The 14,739-nt window shown below is 32.9% G+C and overlaps 1 protein-coding gene across 1 annotated transcript; it reads left to right on the top strand.

The window, feature by feature from the left end:
* The first annotated feature begins 2,086 nt into the window (after positions 1–2,086).
* On the top strand, positions 2,087–11,943 carry LOC115981501 (AT-hook motif nuclear-localized protein 14-like). The gene is made up of 6 exons (XM_031103692.1): positions 2,087–2,699; positions 4,861–4,913; positions 8,900–9,031; positions 10,859–11,011; positions 11,302–11,542; positions 11,612–11,943. The coding sequence occupies exons 1-6, from the start codon at positions 2,156–2,158 to the stop codon at positions 11,674–11,676; spliced, it is 1,188 nt and encodes a 395-aa protein (XP_030959552.1). The 5' UTR covers positions 2,087–2,155; the 3' UTR covers positions 11,677–11,943.
* The last annotated feature ends 2,796 nt before the right edge of the window (positions 11,944–14,739 follow it).

The following is a 14,739-nucleotide window of genomic DNA, read 5'->3' as shown; positions in this document are numbered from 1 at the left end:
GTATTTTGGATCATATAATTTATGGATAGTTTGAAATTAAACACCATGCTTTTAGAAATAAATTAAATCTTATACTTCTGAAAACATTTTAGTTCAAACTATAAACAAATTACAGTGATATCATTAACAAAAAAATTATTAAACAAAACAATTTCAACACGTGTTTATTATAGATGAGCATTATTTCATTTTAAGTTATATTTCGCTGTTTTATCACTTTTATAGTTTATGTAAGCATTTTATATTAATTAATAAGTTTATGGGTTAAATTGAAATACTTAAAAAACGTAGGGTTTAATTTGAAGTTTATGAATGTGGGGTATTTAATTTCTAAATTCTAAGGTTTAAAAAATTAATTATTATCTGATTGATTAAAAAGCCTATCCCTTTTGTTTCCTTTTTATCAATTTATATTTAGTATGTTATTTAAATGTTGTATACTTGTATACATCCCTCTTGATAAAAAAATAAAAAGAAAAAAAGATAATTGATAAGCAAGCAAATACACAGGTGAAAATTCTCAATTTCAAATCTAATTTAGGTAGGTTTTTCCTTCAACAGTTGTGTTAGGCCCCTAAGAAAATAAATCCACATTATCAACATTGATTGGATGTTAATTTTAAATCGTTGGGTCTTCTAGTGACTATTGGCCCGTTTTACTCTAATAAGTAATACGTATCATATAAGAATGTCAAAATTAAATAATAATAAAACTTATTATAATTTTTTTTATGGGACATATTATAAGTTTTATAGGAAAGGCAATGTAGATATTTAAATTCCTCATTTTCCTTTTATTGTAACATTTGAATTAAAAACATAAAAACAAAAATAAAATCACCAAAAAAATAAAATTAAATCCAATCCAACAGCTAAGAACAAAACACTATAAATTATAGTATTTAAAATGTAATTTTTATTTTGATTGATTAAAAGCCTTCCCTTTTTGTTTCCTTTATATAAGTTTATATTTAGTATGTTATATAATGTTATAAATATTCCTATTGTTAAAAAAAGAAAATTAATCGGAAAATACAAATGAGAAAATCTCAATTTAGATCCAATTTAGGCAAAATTTTCTTCTATGCTTATACTAGGCCTAAGAAAATAAATCCACATTATCAACATTGGTTGGACGTTAACTTTAAAGGGTTAGGTATTCTAACGATTATTTGCCTGTCTTAATCTCGAAGCATATAAGAATTTCAAAACTTGTTATAAGTTGTATAGGAAATGCAATGGAGATATTTCTTTGCCTAAAGTCCAAATCAAAATCAAATCATCAAAAGAGCGGCTGTACGAATTATGGTTTGAATCCTCTATTTTCCACTTATTGTAACATTTGAATTGACCAAAAAAAAAAAATTAAATCACCAAAAACGAATCCAATATCTAAGAACAAAAGTGTTTTTTCTTTTAAAAATTTCCACAAATATAAATAATAATTTGGTTATTAAACTATTGAATATATTAATTGTGTCAATGATTGAGGGTCAAAATGAATACAATAAAAAAAAAAGAGTGATCAAATTGATTTTTTCACTAATTGGAGGGTCAATTAGTAATTTATCCAAAATTGTTATTTAAAAAAATCTCAATCCAAATCTAAACACACTCTCCTCAAATGGAAGACAATGGAATTATAATATAGTACTCTTGTTTCAAAAATGCCTTGGAAGTCAAGACATCAAATCACACAACATAAAATCCAATCCAACGGCTAAGAGAGTGAACACACAAATTCTTTTTTCAATTTTTTTATAATATAAAAAAATAGAAAATAAAATAAAACCCTATCCCACAAACACACACACACACTCTTTTTTTCTGTGTTGCACTCAAAATGGAACCACAAAACCAACCACCCACAATAAAAAAGACCATTAGATTTTAGACAACACACCAACACAAAATCTAATCCAACGCCTCACATCTCTCACACTAAATAATATATATATATTTTTTTTATAAAATTCTTCACTTTCTTCTTTTTTATCTCATTTTAAACAACTCACACACACACAATTTTTTGTTTTTTAAAATAAAATTAAAAATAAAAAAATAAAAAAATCTCATTCCACACACACACCACAGTCACACACTCTCAACTCTCTCTCTCTGACTCTCTCTCTTTTTCTCTCTCTCTCTCTCTCAAATGGAACCCAATGAAAACCAACTCACCTCCTACTACCACCACCACCAACATCAACATCAGCATCACCAGAATCCCACTTCCTCACCCACCAATGGCCTCCTGCCACCTGGCGACACCGTAAGTGGGGCCCACCTCGTTTACCCTCCTCCTCCTCCTCCTCAGTCTCACCCCCCCTCCTCCTCCTCCGCCGTAACAGCTACTACTGCTACCACTGCCACCACCGCCACCGCCGTTGCCACTGCGAACACTAACGCTAACAGCACTGCACCCAACACGACGCCGTCTTCGGGGCTAGAGGGGAAGAGAAAACGAGGCAGGCCGAGGAAGTACGGGACCCCGGAGCAAGCCCTCGCCGCTAAAAAGGCCGCCGCCGCAGCAAACGCCGCCGCTCAACAACAACAACAACAACAACAACAGCACCACCACCACCACCAACAGCAGCAACAGCAGCAGCAAACGACGTCGTCTCACTCGACTTCGTCTTCAAAAGAGAGGAAGGAGCCTCACTCTCTGTCTTCCAAGAAATCTAACCTTCTCGCTTCTGGTGAGTCTCTCTCTCTCTGTATATTTCAGTTTTTTAGAGGGGCTTGTTTGCAAATTCGGTTTTGGGGTTTGTTTGTTTGTTTGTTTGGTGTTTTTTATTTTAATGGGAATTTTCTTCGAATAGAGTGAGTGGCCCAGTGGCCAAGGCTAAGGTTTACTTGCACGTGAGTTATGGTTTGGTTTATTAATTAAGAATTTCTTATAACTTGAAGGGCTTTGTTGCAAATTTTGTTATACTTTACTTTACTTCAAAATTAAGTATTTCTTATGAAGAGGGGACACTCTGAATCTGATTTTGGTGCATTGTTTATTTGTTTTGTTTGTTCCAACCAGTTGGTGGGTGTTTGTGACATCATTTTTTGTCATTGGGTGCTTCAATTGGGATTTCTTGTGTTTTGGAGGGGTTGGGTTGCAATTTTGACAATGAGATTCAGTGTGCATTTTAAATATAAATGAGGTTGTTTAAAAAAACAGTACCCCCAAAAACAAAATGAAGTTTGATTTAAAAAGGTTATATTTTGAAAAGGTGCTATTTGAAAATGTGTTATCAAACAGACAAGTTTATTGGGTAAAAAAGTACAACTTTATCTGGAGAATTTTGATGATTATTTAAAAAAAATTTATTATTCTATTTTTTGTAATGAAATTAAGCTAAACCAAACATTCCCTTTGCCTTTTGTGCTTTTTTTTAAATTATTGGCAATAGCTGGGTTTTGTTTGCTTTTTTTTTTTTTTTTTTGTATTATAAAAATATTAATGCATTGTGTTTGTGATTCTGCAGTTGGTGTTTTTGTGCTGTTATCCTTAAAAGAACCACTTTTTTTTTGTTTTTTGGGTTTGTTGCAAAAAAGTTGATTTTTTCTGGTCAATGTTCAAAGCTTGCTACTTTCATTGAATTTTTGAAATTTTTCTGGTCAATGTTCAAAGTTTGCTATTTTCATTGAGTTTATGAAGAATATGGTGAAAATTTTTGATATTATGAGACTTTTGATGCATTTTATTTAATTAAATTTCTGATATTATTATATTGTTCTGCAGTACTTTTACTATTGGGTTTGAAAAGATACTTTTTTTTTTTTTTTTTTCAAATTTGGTGGCCCGGCTTGCCATTTCAAAGTATGATTAGTCTTATTGTCATCTGTCAAGTATGTTATTGGCTTGGAACTCAAAATAGGTAGATCTTGAAATAAGAGAAATAAAAGATATGACATTTAAGATCAGTGACTTGTAGACAATACTTCAAAAGTTTACCAAATTTATTGGTGTGTGTTGACTGTCAATAACATCAGATTGGTTGAGGATGATGCTCTTTGAAAAAATTGGGAATAAAATGTTATATTATGGTTGCTATGTGCCTTTCAATTTAAAAAAAAAAAAGAAAAAAAAAGGGAAGTTTTATGATAAAGTAACAAAACAAATAATTCATTTGTGAGAAGAAGTGCTGATTGACCTTAACACTTTTATTCTTGAAGGTGTATGTGGTTGAGACAATAAGATGGGCTAAAATAACTAGCAAAAGTTTGTACGATAATTGTGTGGCTCAAATTGTGAACATAATATAGTGGCTAAGTAGCATGATTAATTCCCCATCATTTGGAGTGGCTCAGTGGCATGCATGTGTATGAGAATTTGTTGATAACTTAATGCAGTGGAAGGCCTAATTGTTTCATCATATTACACATACATTTTGTGGTTTTCCAATTGGCTATTATTTAGTTATTTACAGCTCTAGAACCTGATGTTTTTAGTGGTTACTTACATCACACTTATGGCCATGATTTCTACCACTACTAGTAAGCCATAATTCTTGTTCGTCAATGTGCAAATAGGTGATCCCTGAATTGGCATCTAATAAGATTGTGATATACATTAGTATTACCTTTAATTGGTTGGGTATTATCTTCTGTGAAGAAGTTGTGTAGCTATTGTGATTAGTAAATGCTTACTGCATTCATTTATTTTGCAATATTGAAACACGAACAAAAATTGATATAAACTTATTCTTTTTTAGTTGGATGTTCGCTGGGTAACATTTGGCATTTTTTTTTTTTTTTGGGATAAGAACATTTGGCATTTATTTATTTGTTTTTCATTGATTAGTGAGCATTAAGTATACTTTACAAAACTTATGTGGTGCTCCTACTTCCAACTGGTTGATACAGGCAATGCAGGGCAAGGATTTACACCACATGTTATTTCTGTAGCTGCTGGTGAGGTAGATATATATATTTTTTTTTGGTATTGCTCGTGATCACATACACATGCATGTATGTATATTTGCACATGCTTATAATATTCAAATAATCTCAGGAAGGGGTTTGTCTTGTATATACTTCCCATGCACTAGGGCTGTGCCCTTTTTTTTTTTTTTTTCCTTATTAATTTTCTTATCCTAGTATTTGTTATCCTGAAGTAAAAAACATGTGCAGTCTATCTGTTCTGTAGAGTGGGTTTTGGGTGAAATGGGTGGGAACTATGTTTCTTTCTTGATCCTGGTTAATGGGAAACTCAATATGGCAACCCCAATTTCTACTCCATTTAATAGTTGGAAACCTCACCAGGGAGATTATTTGATTCTATTTTATTTTATTTTATCGTCGAAGACTTCAGTAGGCTAGAGTTGATAATTTAATCAAGTTATTTATCAAAATAAATAAATAAATAATCAAGTTATTTGTTTAATACTGCTAACATTATGTTCTGCTTCTTATTTTGTGAATGGCATCATAAGCACATGGGATTTCTCTGTTTTTCTAAGTTTGATATAGGGATGGTAGGAGGGTCCAATCTTAATTGATGTGGGGTGTGGGGATGCGGCCTTCATTCATGCACAGATATATTTCCTGATTTTTTTTTTCATTGCTGAAGACAAGAATGCCTCCATTGCGTCTAAGAGTATTTGCTTGAGGAGCATTTTCAGTCTTTCAACCCTATGTTAGTGTTTCGTTTCAAGGATTGGGACCTAGAATCAGTTGATGTGCGCAGGGGTGGGTAATGACAATATGTTTAGTTTAAACCAAAATGTTAGATTGACATATCTGTTTTTATGGGGTGCAATGAGGATCAAATGATATCCATATACAAAGAAGTGTTTTTGGTGAAAAAAAGTTCCAAGAAAGTTGCTTGTACAGCAGTTTGACATGCAATTATTATGGGATAATCTAATAAAAAGTCATTCTAGTAAAATTAATGTTGTTTGTGTAGGCTAGTAGTAGATTGCGTTTTCTTTTGGTGAGATAGCTGCGGTCCTTAGTTTTTATTTTCTCTGGTTTTAATTGGGTTATGCTTAGGGAGGTGGTTGATGTAGCTTTTCTGCTGTAATGGAATGTTTGGACATTACTTACCGGGAAAAAAAGAGTAATGTTTGGACAACAGAAGTGTAGTTCTGTTTGGAATGTGGTGCCGCTTTGTCTCATGTGGGGAGGAACAACCAGCATGTAGAGCTTAATTCTGATTGACCATGGGTGGGAGAATCCATATTTCTATTTCCTTGGATTTTTAACTTTCTGTTGTTATTTGTTAGGAGTACCTGATTTCTTCTCTACTAATAAAAGTGAACAATATATTTTTTTTTGCAAGTAGCAGTTGTGTCATCTAGAGGTTGAGCTTTGGTGTGATGGCAAGTGCCTTCCACCAAAAGCGACAGGTTGTGGGTTTGATTCCGGGAATCAGCCTCTCCAATAAATTGGGGTAAGGTTGCTTATCATGACCTCTCCTAGATCCCCCAAAAGTGGAAGCTTTGTGCATTGGGTATGACCCTTTTTTTAGCAGTTGAGTCATCTCCGACTTGTTATTTACTAGAGTAATTAGATATATCTTCTGGTACTTTAAACTGCTGGTGAAGTTTCAAATCTCTCTCAGGAGAGGTGAGGAATGCTTTAGGAAAGTATGCATTGTTTTGATGAATCCAAATTATGGTGCAAATTTTGTATGTGGAAGATGGTCAAGCCAGACTCAGGAAGATGTTAGGGGTTTTATATCACGTTAAATTATTATTATTTTTTAACGTTTGGTTTATGACTTCTTATTCTACATTCTGTTAGATGTTTTTAATGATTTTCCCTTTTTAGTTGTTGGAGCAAGTCAGTCTTTTGAATTTTTTTTTTTTCCCTTTTTTCACAAATAGCACTTTTATTGATGATAAAAAGGGATTTTGTGTATGCACAAAACTCTTGTGAAGAATAATACAAAAAACAGATTTATAATCTATATGAAAGGGGATCTATTAAATCGACACATGAATGCCTTTCACTAACTCCATGCAATGATACCAAGTTTTATGTAAAATCTGATTTTTTTTTTTTTTCCTTCTTTAGTTAGTGTTTTATGTAAGGTTGAAATTTATTTTCCTAGTTTGAATAAAATTTATATTACTTATCAAAAAAATAAAAATAAAAATGTAAAGGTGGAATTTATGTCTAAAACTCTAAAGTGGGCCATGCGGCTACTTAACTCTTGCTTCTAAGACTACCAGTTTACCCAAATGTGATTCTGATATCTTTGGTTCAAACCTTTTGTTAGTTACTAGACAGTGTAAAGAAGTACTGTCTTGTTAGTGTTAATGTGTTATCATTAATTTTTGGAGATTTCTGGATACTTGTTAGCATTTCCTCTCTGGTTCTGTAACTGATGTTTTATTTGTTATATATACCTATTGCCAAGAGCCCTGTAGCTCAACTGGCACCTCCTGGTGTCCCCCCCCCCCCCCCCCAACTATAACTATTGATAAAAATGTTATAGATACCTGTTATTGCTTAAATTATACTTAATGTAGTTTTGGATTCAATTTTGTATGAGAATTTTCTTTAAAGTCTGAATGGTTATTATTCTGAAGGTAAACTGAAAATGTTGTTGGGTTCCCAGGTATTTTTCAATTGGAAGTCATCTTTTTTTTTTTTTTTAATTGGGGTTGGAAATAAGTAAGTATTCCACGGTGTTTTACTTTTCCTGTTAGTTGGTCTTGGTTAATTTGGCTCCTCTTTGTAGCATTTGCCTCCAGATTTGTAAAGACAAATAATAATTTAACAGGAAAAGAAATCAATTATTAATGTGATAGACAGGAATGGATATCTTTGATTGCATCAGATGCACAATGAGTGATATTCACAACAACCAAGGATTCAAACTGTATGTTGAAGTGACAGACTAAATTAAATACAAATTTTCATTTAGTTTTGATATACTAATTTTGGGAGCTGAGTACTATAATAAGTTGTGTAAAAATTATTAAAGTAAGATGGGAGAGAGAAATAAAATATTGTCTTGACAAAATTTTTTTGCAGCAAATTTTACATTAACTATTATGCATGTTTTGACTTAATCTGACAGAAGAAGTTAAAAAAAGGGAAGCGATCGCCTTAACCTTCTCTAAGGAGATTAGTGGTTGGTGAAATTCGTTCAAGTTGATATTAAATTTTATGGAATTTTATAGATGGTTCTTGGATGCTAACAGTCAATGTGTTAGTGTATCAAAATGTCTTTCATTCTTGAAGGGGGTTTCATATTTTTTATAATTGCAATCTGATCGTTGATTTGCCTTCACCCCATTTGTTGATCTGTCTTCTTTGTATGGAAAAGCAGCTGATTTGAACTATCCATGGAAGAATTGTTTTCTTATTTCTAAACTTATCTCAAATTCATTTGAATAGGGCACGGCTTTGGTCCTTTATAATAACCATTCTTTTACTTTTGATTGGACTGTGTGTAATGTGGGACCTACTGGCCTTGCTTTCCATAGGATAATTGAATACTGGAGGTGGGAGGGAGGGATGCAACTGTCATGAATGAGCCAATCAAAAGTAAAAGATGCATTCTTTTGCTTTATGAAAAGGGCTGAAACCAGATCTAGTTGAATACACATGGTAGCAGCTCCTCTTGAGTTTTATTTTGTCGGTGAAAATATTTGATACATCTTTATCTTAATATTGTCACTTGTTCATCTAGGATGGAGTTTTTTTTTTGGTGGACTTTGTCCTTGCACAGAATGACCTAACATGCTTGGTTTCCCCCACCCCCTGCCTTTTTTTTTTTTTTGGAAATATTTCATGGTTGCGTCTCAGTATCAGATTTATATCTGTCTTTGATAATTATCCTTGCCTTGCTTGTTGGATACTGATATTTTATAAATAATAGTTAATTTGGATGATATGTTTCAGTTTTTGGCTGTTTGCCCCTAACACAATATATTGATGCATTTGCTAGGATGTGGGACAGAAGATTATGATGTTCATGCAACAAAGTAAGCGTGAAATATGTATTTTGTCAGCATCTGGTTCAATCTCTAATGCTTCTCTGCGACAGCCAGCAACTTCTGGAGGCAATATTACTTATGAGGTAAAACAATTTTCTATGACAACTTGTTAGTTTTCTTTTACTGTTTGATGCGATTGAACTTAATTGAAAACATAGGTGCATATGGAAAGTACCCAAATAGGAATAAAAAATTCCATGAGTGCACACGCACACTCGCACATGCACACGAAACATAATCTTTGACAAAACTCAAGGTTGGGTCCTTCATAGTGTAGAAGGTACCAGAAGATAATTACAGTGAAAGTCAAATAACTATGGTCCTATTCTTGCCATTAAAGGAAAATAAAAAGGTGGTGCCCACACAGTGTATGTTGTAGGCTAGTTGAATATTATAGCAATGGCCATGTAGCCCAAGAATAGTTCTCCTTTCAAAGGTAAGGTTTTGGGTTCAATTCATTGTGGAGAATTGTGGGTTGAGGGTTTTTGTATTATTCAGGCAGAAAAATGGGAAAGGAAAATAATAGTAATAATAGCATGTTCTTATGAAAATGAATAAAGGAAAAAGTTGAGAGGAAACATCTTTTATTGACATGTGCATGCATATAGTTATGCCTAAATTTTCCTGATTGACCTTATGTGGTCCAGTTTTCAACGGTAAGCCCTTTGGTGTTAAGTGAGTTTTAGCTTAGAAGGAAGTATCTATGTGCATGTAATCTATTACATGTATCTTCTCTCTCTCTCTCTCTCTCTCTTTTAAATCCGGTTTTAAACAAAAACAAAAGGGCTTAAAAATGAATTGAACATGTTTTTTTTTTATACATTTTAAGTGAGGTGCTGTCTGACCCAAAGGTCATTGACATGAATTGAACAATTTATTGATTGGTGAAATAATGTTGAATACCAATTCTATGTTACAAAGATGTTTGCCTTTAAGAATACGATGTTATTCAAGATTACCCTCATATAATGTAAATTATTAGGGGTGAAATATTAATATGTTATGATATTATGAAAATATAATTTCAGAGTAGTGATGAATGTGATGCTCAAGTGTAGGCCATCTGTACTTTGGACATCCCTGTAGAAAGATTTTATTTAGCTCTAACTCACACGGGACTTCGAATGAGGCTTAACCTTATAAAATTTTAGTGCTTGTTTAGAATAAGGCGTAGCCATGCTAAAAGCATTAGGGTTTGGAATAAGACATTTTGTTTTGAAGAGGGTTTGAAATATACAATTTATTCTTACAGTTTTTGATTAAGGTATTTTGATCCAAAATTGTTTTGACTAAAATCATTAGGGTTCTTGTTGATATTTTGGTGATGTTTCCATATTACTTTACCAACTTGTCTTTTTCAATTCTACATGAAACAAAGCAGGATCGATTGCTTTCTGATGTAAGATACTTAGCATTTTTATTGCATGTGAACTCACAATGGTTGTGTGGAATTAAGTGATCAATTAAATTGTAAAAAAATATCAGCTCTATGAAGATCCTAAAGTGACATTAGGTGATATTTGGGAAGTCGAAATATTTGGCCACTAATTCTAATGTTGGTCTAATGGTGCTGATCCAGTAATATGGATTGACACTGTATGAAAATTCGACACAACTGCCTTCTTCTACTCTTAAATTTTCCAATCTAGTCATTTGATTCTGGTTGGCTAGAACAGCTGGTTGTAAGTATAACCACCAAAAAATTGAAATGGATATTTATTTTGTGCTAGAATGTCTCAGATGGTGATATTCTTGTCAAATACTAGTTTCTTAAAAGGTTGCTCATTCATCTGGTTAATCCATTACTGCTGCCTGCTGGAGAATCTGATAAATTGAAGTGTTGTTTCTTAGTTTACAACTTGTTTTACTGCTCTGTCAAAGTATAACTCTCCTGAATACCCCAATATTAGGGTCGGTTTGAGATTATTTCACTGTCTGGATCTTACGTACGTACCGAGCTTGGAGGGAGAGCCGGCGGGCTCAGCATTTGTCTATCTAGTACAGATGGCCAAATTATTGGAGGAGGTGTTGGTGGACCACTAAAAGCTGCAGGCCCAGTACAGGTACTGTAGCAAATTGTTATTTGAATGAAAAAACGTTCTAACGTAAGGCACAACTATTAGCTAAGATTTAGCCATTTTTGTGTCTGTGCATGTGCACACAAGAGGGGGTGGGGTAGCTGATTGCGCCTTTCATTTAATCTCGGTGCTTTGAATGTTGCCAAATTTTTGAAATAGTTATTGTCATGTCATCAGGCATTAAACGATTCCTCTTTTTTTTGCCCAAGTTCATAGCAATTATTTCTGTTTGTTGATAATCAGTTCTTTGACTGTCTAGTTAATTGCATCCACAGGTTATTGTTGGTACATTTATGCTTGACACCAAGAAGGATGTCAATGCGGGTATGAAAGTTGATGCTTCTGCCAGTAGAATGGCATCACCAGTTGGTGGGGCATCAGTATCAAGTATAGGCTTCCACTCAGCTGTTGACTCATCTGGAAGTCATTTCATGATTCAGCCTCGGCCCATGCATGTGACAACTTCACGGCCCACAGATTGGAGGGGTGGTCCTGCTGCTGGTTATGAATTGACAGGTATCAATTTCCTCTAGACACAGATAGATACAGATACAGACACTGAAAATTGTTGCTTTTCTCTTGCAGGAAGAACAGGTCGTGGAGCACACCAATCTCCAGAAAATGGGGACTACGAGCAACTTCCAGATTGAGGATTACATTTGAGCTTCGAAACCACTGTTTTTTCCGTAGATAGATGTATAATATCTATGTATTCCGGAACTCAAATCAGCTAATGCTGTTTATAGTATGCACCATCCATGAGAGGTTATATCCTCTGAGAATCACATGCTTGTGCATTTTGTTTCTATATTTTCCTGCCTCCATTGCTCATGGCCTAATTGCATATTGGGTGGATGGCTATTTTGTCGTTAGTCTAAGATAAATAATTTATTAGCTATATGCTATCTTATATTTAAGATCTATTTTACCCATAATATATCTAGATTTGTGTATGTGGGTGAAATTTGGGGACACAATGGAACTGGTCACCTACTAAAAAAGAAGACCTTAGACTACCAGTACCACTTAGACACATCTCTCAATCGACTTAAAGGATGACCAACTAGCAAAGCTATGGCCTGGTTTTGGGGCAATTTTCTATCAGGAAGCCCAATGCACTATTAGTTTCAATAACCATATTCTCCTCTGGTTTTCTGACTTGACTATCGGAGCCTCCTTAACAAAATGAAGGGATACTTTATTTTTAAAAGATGATCTAACCAAAATGAAGGGATCTATGGATCTTTGATTATGTTAGGTACATTGCCCAAGCATTGGTGTTGGCAAACCTACGTGACCAAGTAGAGTGGGTGTTGACTGACCTATGTGGTTTAACTGTTTAAGTAGTGTAGGTGTTGGCCTACCTAATTGGTTGATCTAGGTAGGTACACCTATTTTGGGCTTATCAGTCCCTCGACCCCTTTTTTTTCAAAGCCCACTTTGACTTTACTGAATGCTGCACAAATGGGAATGGGAAGTCCAACCCTTTATTTCTTTTTTGAAAACTTTATTGTAAACCCAGTAATTTAGGAATGTAACAAAGTAAATTCTATTGTTTTGAAAATAACAAATTAAACTTTGGTGTTTTGCAATTTATAATGCAAAAAAATAAAATAAAATTAGTTGAATCTATATTAAACCCCAAAAATAAAAATTGGTGAGATTTATTTTGTTTCTTTTTGAAATCTCATAGTTTAATTGACTAATTTTAAAACATAAAGTCTAATGTGCTATTTTTTAAAATTCAAGGTTTACTTTATTACTAAAATTGTAATGTATAAAAAGTGTCACAACAACCCCCCGGCCCCACACACACACCCTATTTTTTCCCCTTCCTCCTCAACCTTTCACTTCAGTCTATTATCATTCTTTTAATCGAATGGCTTTGGCTTTGAAATGCTAAAAAGATGGATGGAATCGACTCAAAAAGACATTTTAAAAAAAAAAAAAAAAAATTGTAGCCAGAAAGCGTAACCAAAAGCAGTATGAGGGAGCAAATCCCGTGTGTATATATATATACACACACACATATTACTTCCTCCTAGAGGTCGGTACATGAATCCTTAAGGCCTTACCATCCTTATAATTGTTAATTAATAATATGGTAATTTATAGTATAAGAGAAGATAATTCAATGTTATGGTGAGACAATGTTGAACATAATTCAAAAGCACAACTCTGACCTAACACCAAACTAGTAGGTTAGGTCTTTTTTTTTGTTTTTTTTTTTTTTTGTTTTTGTTTTTTGGATGTGAAATTACTAGTAGTATTTAACAGCTGAAAAATTAATGTTTTGAAGGGTCTAGACATGAGGGGGATAAGACACTGCAAGCACTCCTTTGGGTGTCTTCAGAACCAATTTTGTGCTTTTGAGGATTTGAAAAGGCATTAATCCCAATTTCCAACCATACTATGCTTTTGATAATCGTGATTCGTGTTTGGATAAAGTTCAATCATTTTTAAATACTACAAATAGTAATACCATTATCATTGGCATTGACACATTAAAATATACCCCTTTAATATTTGATGGAAGAATGCTAGTGGTTTAAGAGGACATTGATATATATATATATATATATATATATTTATTGATAAGTTAAGCATATGTTCTGTGGCCTTAAGCTCACTAACCCCACCTTCCATAGTTGATTCTATTATCGTGGAGGAGAAAGTGTCAATTGAGTTTAAGCTAATATACATTTTAGGTAGAGGATGAGGAATTCAAATCTTAAATGTGTGTAGTATTAAAAAAAAAAAAAATGTAATTGACATAAAGATCATTGTTGATATTATTATCGAGACAATTTGTTCTTTATTCTTGTTTGCATATTTATGTGATTTATATAGTTATAATATATGATATTAGGTTGTGGGTTCCAAGTTAGCTTAATTAGTAAACTCTCTTATTTATATGATTTATATAGTTTATATATATATATATATATATTGACAAAATTGTTGAAGTCATTACTGTTGTCATTTGACATGACACTATTCATCTATAGTATTCACCCTACTTTTGGTAGATCTACCTTAGTGAAATGAATAGTAAAAAGTCAAATTTATTGTTCACTATTTATATGTGATTCCTGCTACTCAAATACTGCATGTTTCTGCCTATAAAAGGCCTGCTTCTTTTCATTTGTAACTAGAACTTAAATTTTAGCTTTCATATTCTCTCTTACTTCCTCTGCTATCTACTCTTGTATTCTTCATTCTTCCATGCTTGGAAATACTTATTTTTATCACTATTTTTTGTAAGTGTTTATTTTGATAATAATATTCAGTATTCAATATTTATATTTACATTTAGTTATCTAACGCGATCTATTTATTAAATAAATTATATATATCATCTTTGTAATGAACTATTTATTGAATACAAAGTGCTTGGGTAATTGGTTTTGAGTGCTTTGACCAAATTGTTCAAAACTATACCGTATTGGCCACTAAATCAATATAAATAAAATTATAGCCTATAGAGGGCTTTTCGAATGTTTTGATCAATCAAGAAGAAAAATAAAAAATAAAAACAAGTTGTAACACATGCTATTTATGCTAACGTATTTGGACTAAATAATTGTGGATTTTAACTTCTATGTATATTTAATTCTGGTAATCTAGAACACAACTTTGATTTGACTTAATAAATTTATGTTTATGTTTTCACACACAAATCACTTGGGTAGCACCCAAATACAACATGTGAA

The sequence above is a fragment of the Quercus lobata genome, chromosome 3, assembly GCF_001633185.2.
Source record: "Quercus lobata isolate SW786 chromosome 3, ValleyOak3.0 Primary Assembly, whole genome shotgun sequence".
In the NCBI taxonomy this organism is placed as follows: domain Eukaryota; kingdom Viridiplantae; phylum Streptophyta; class Magnoliopsida; order Fagales; family Fagaceae; genus Quercus; species Quercus lobata.
The sequence above is the reverse complement of the archived record's forward strand: the minus strand, read 5'-3'. Positions and strand labels throughout refer to the sequence as shown.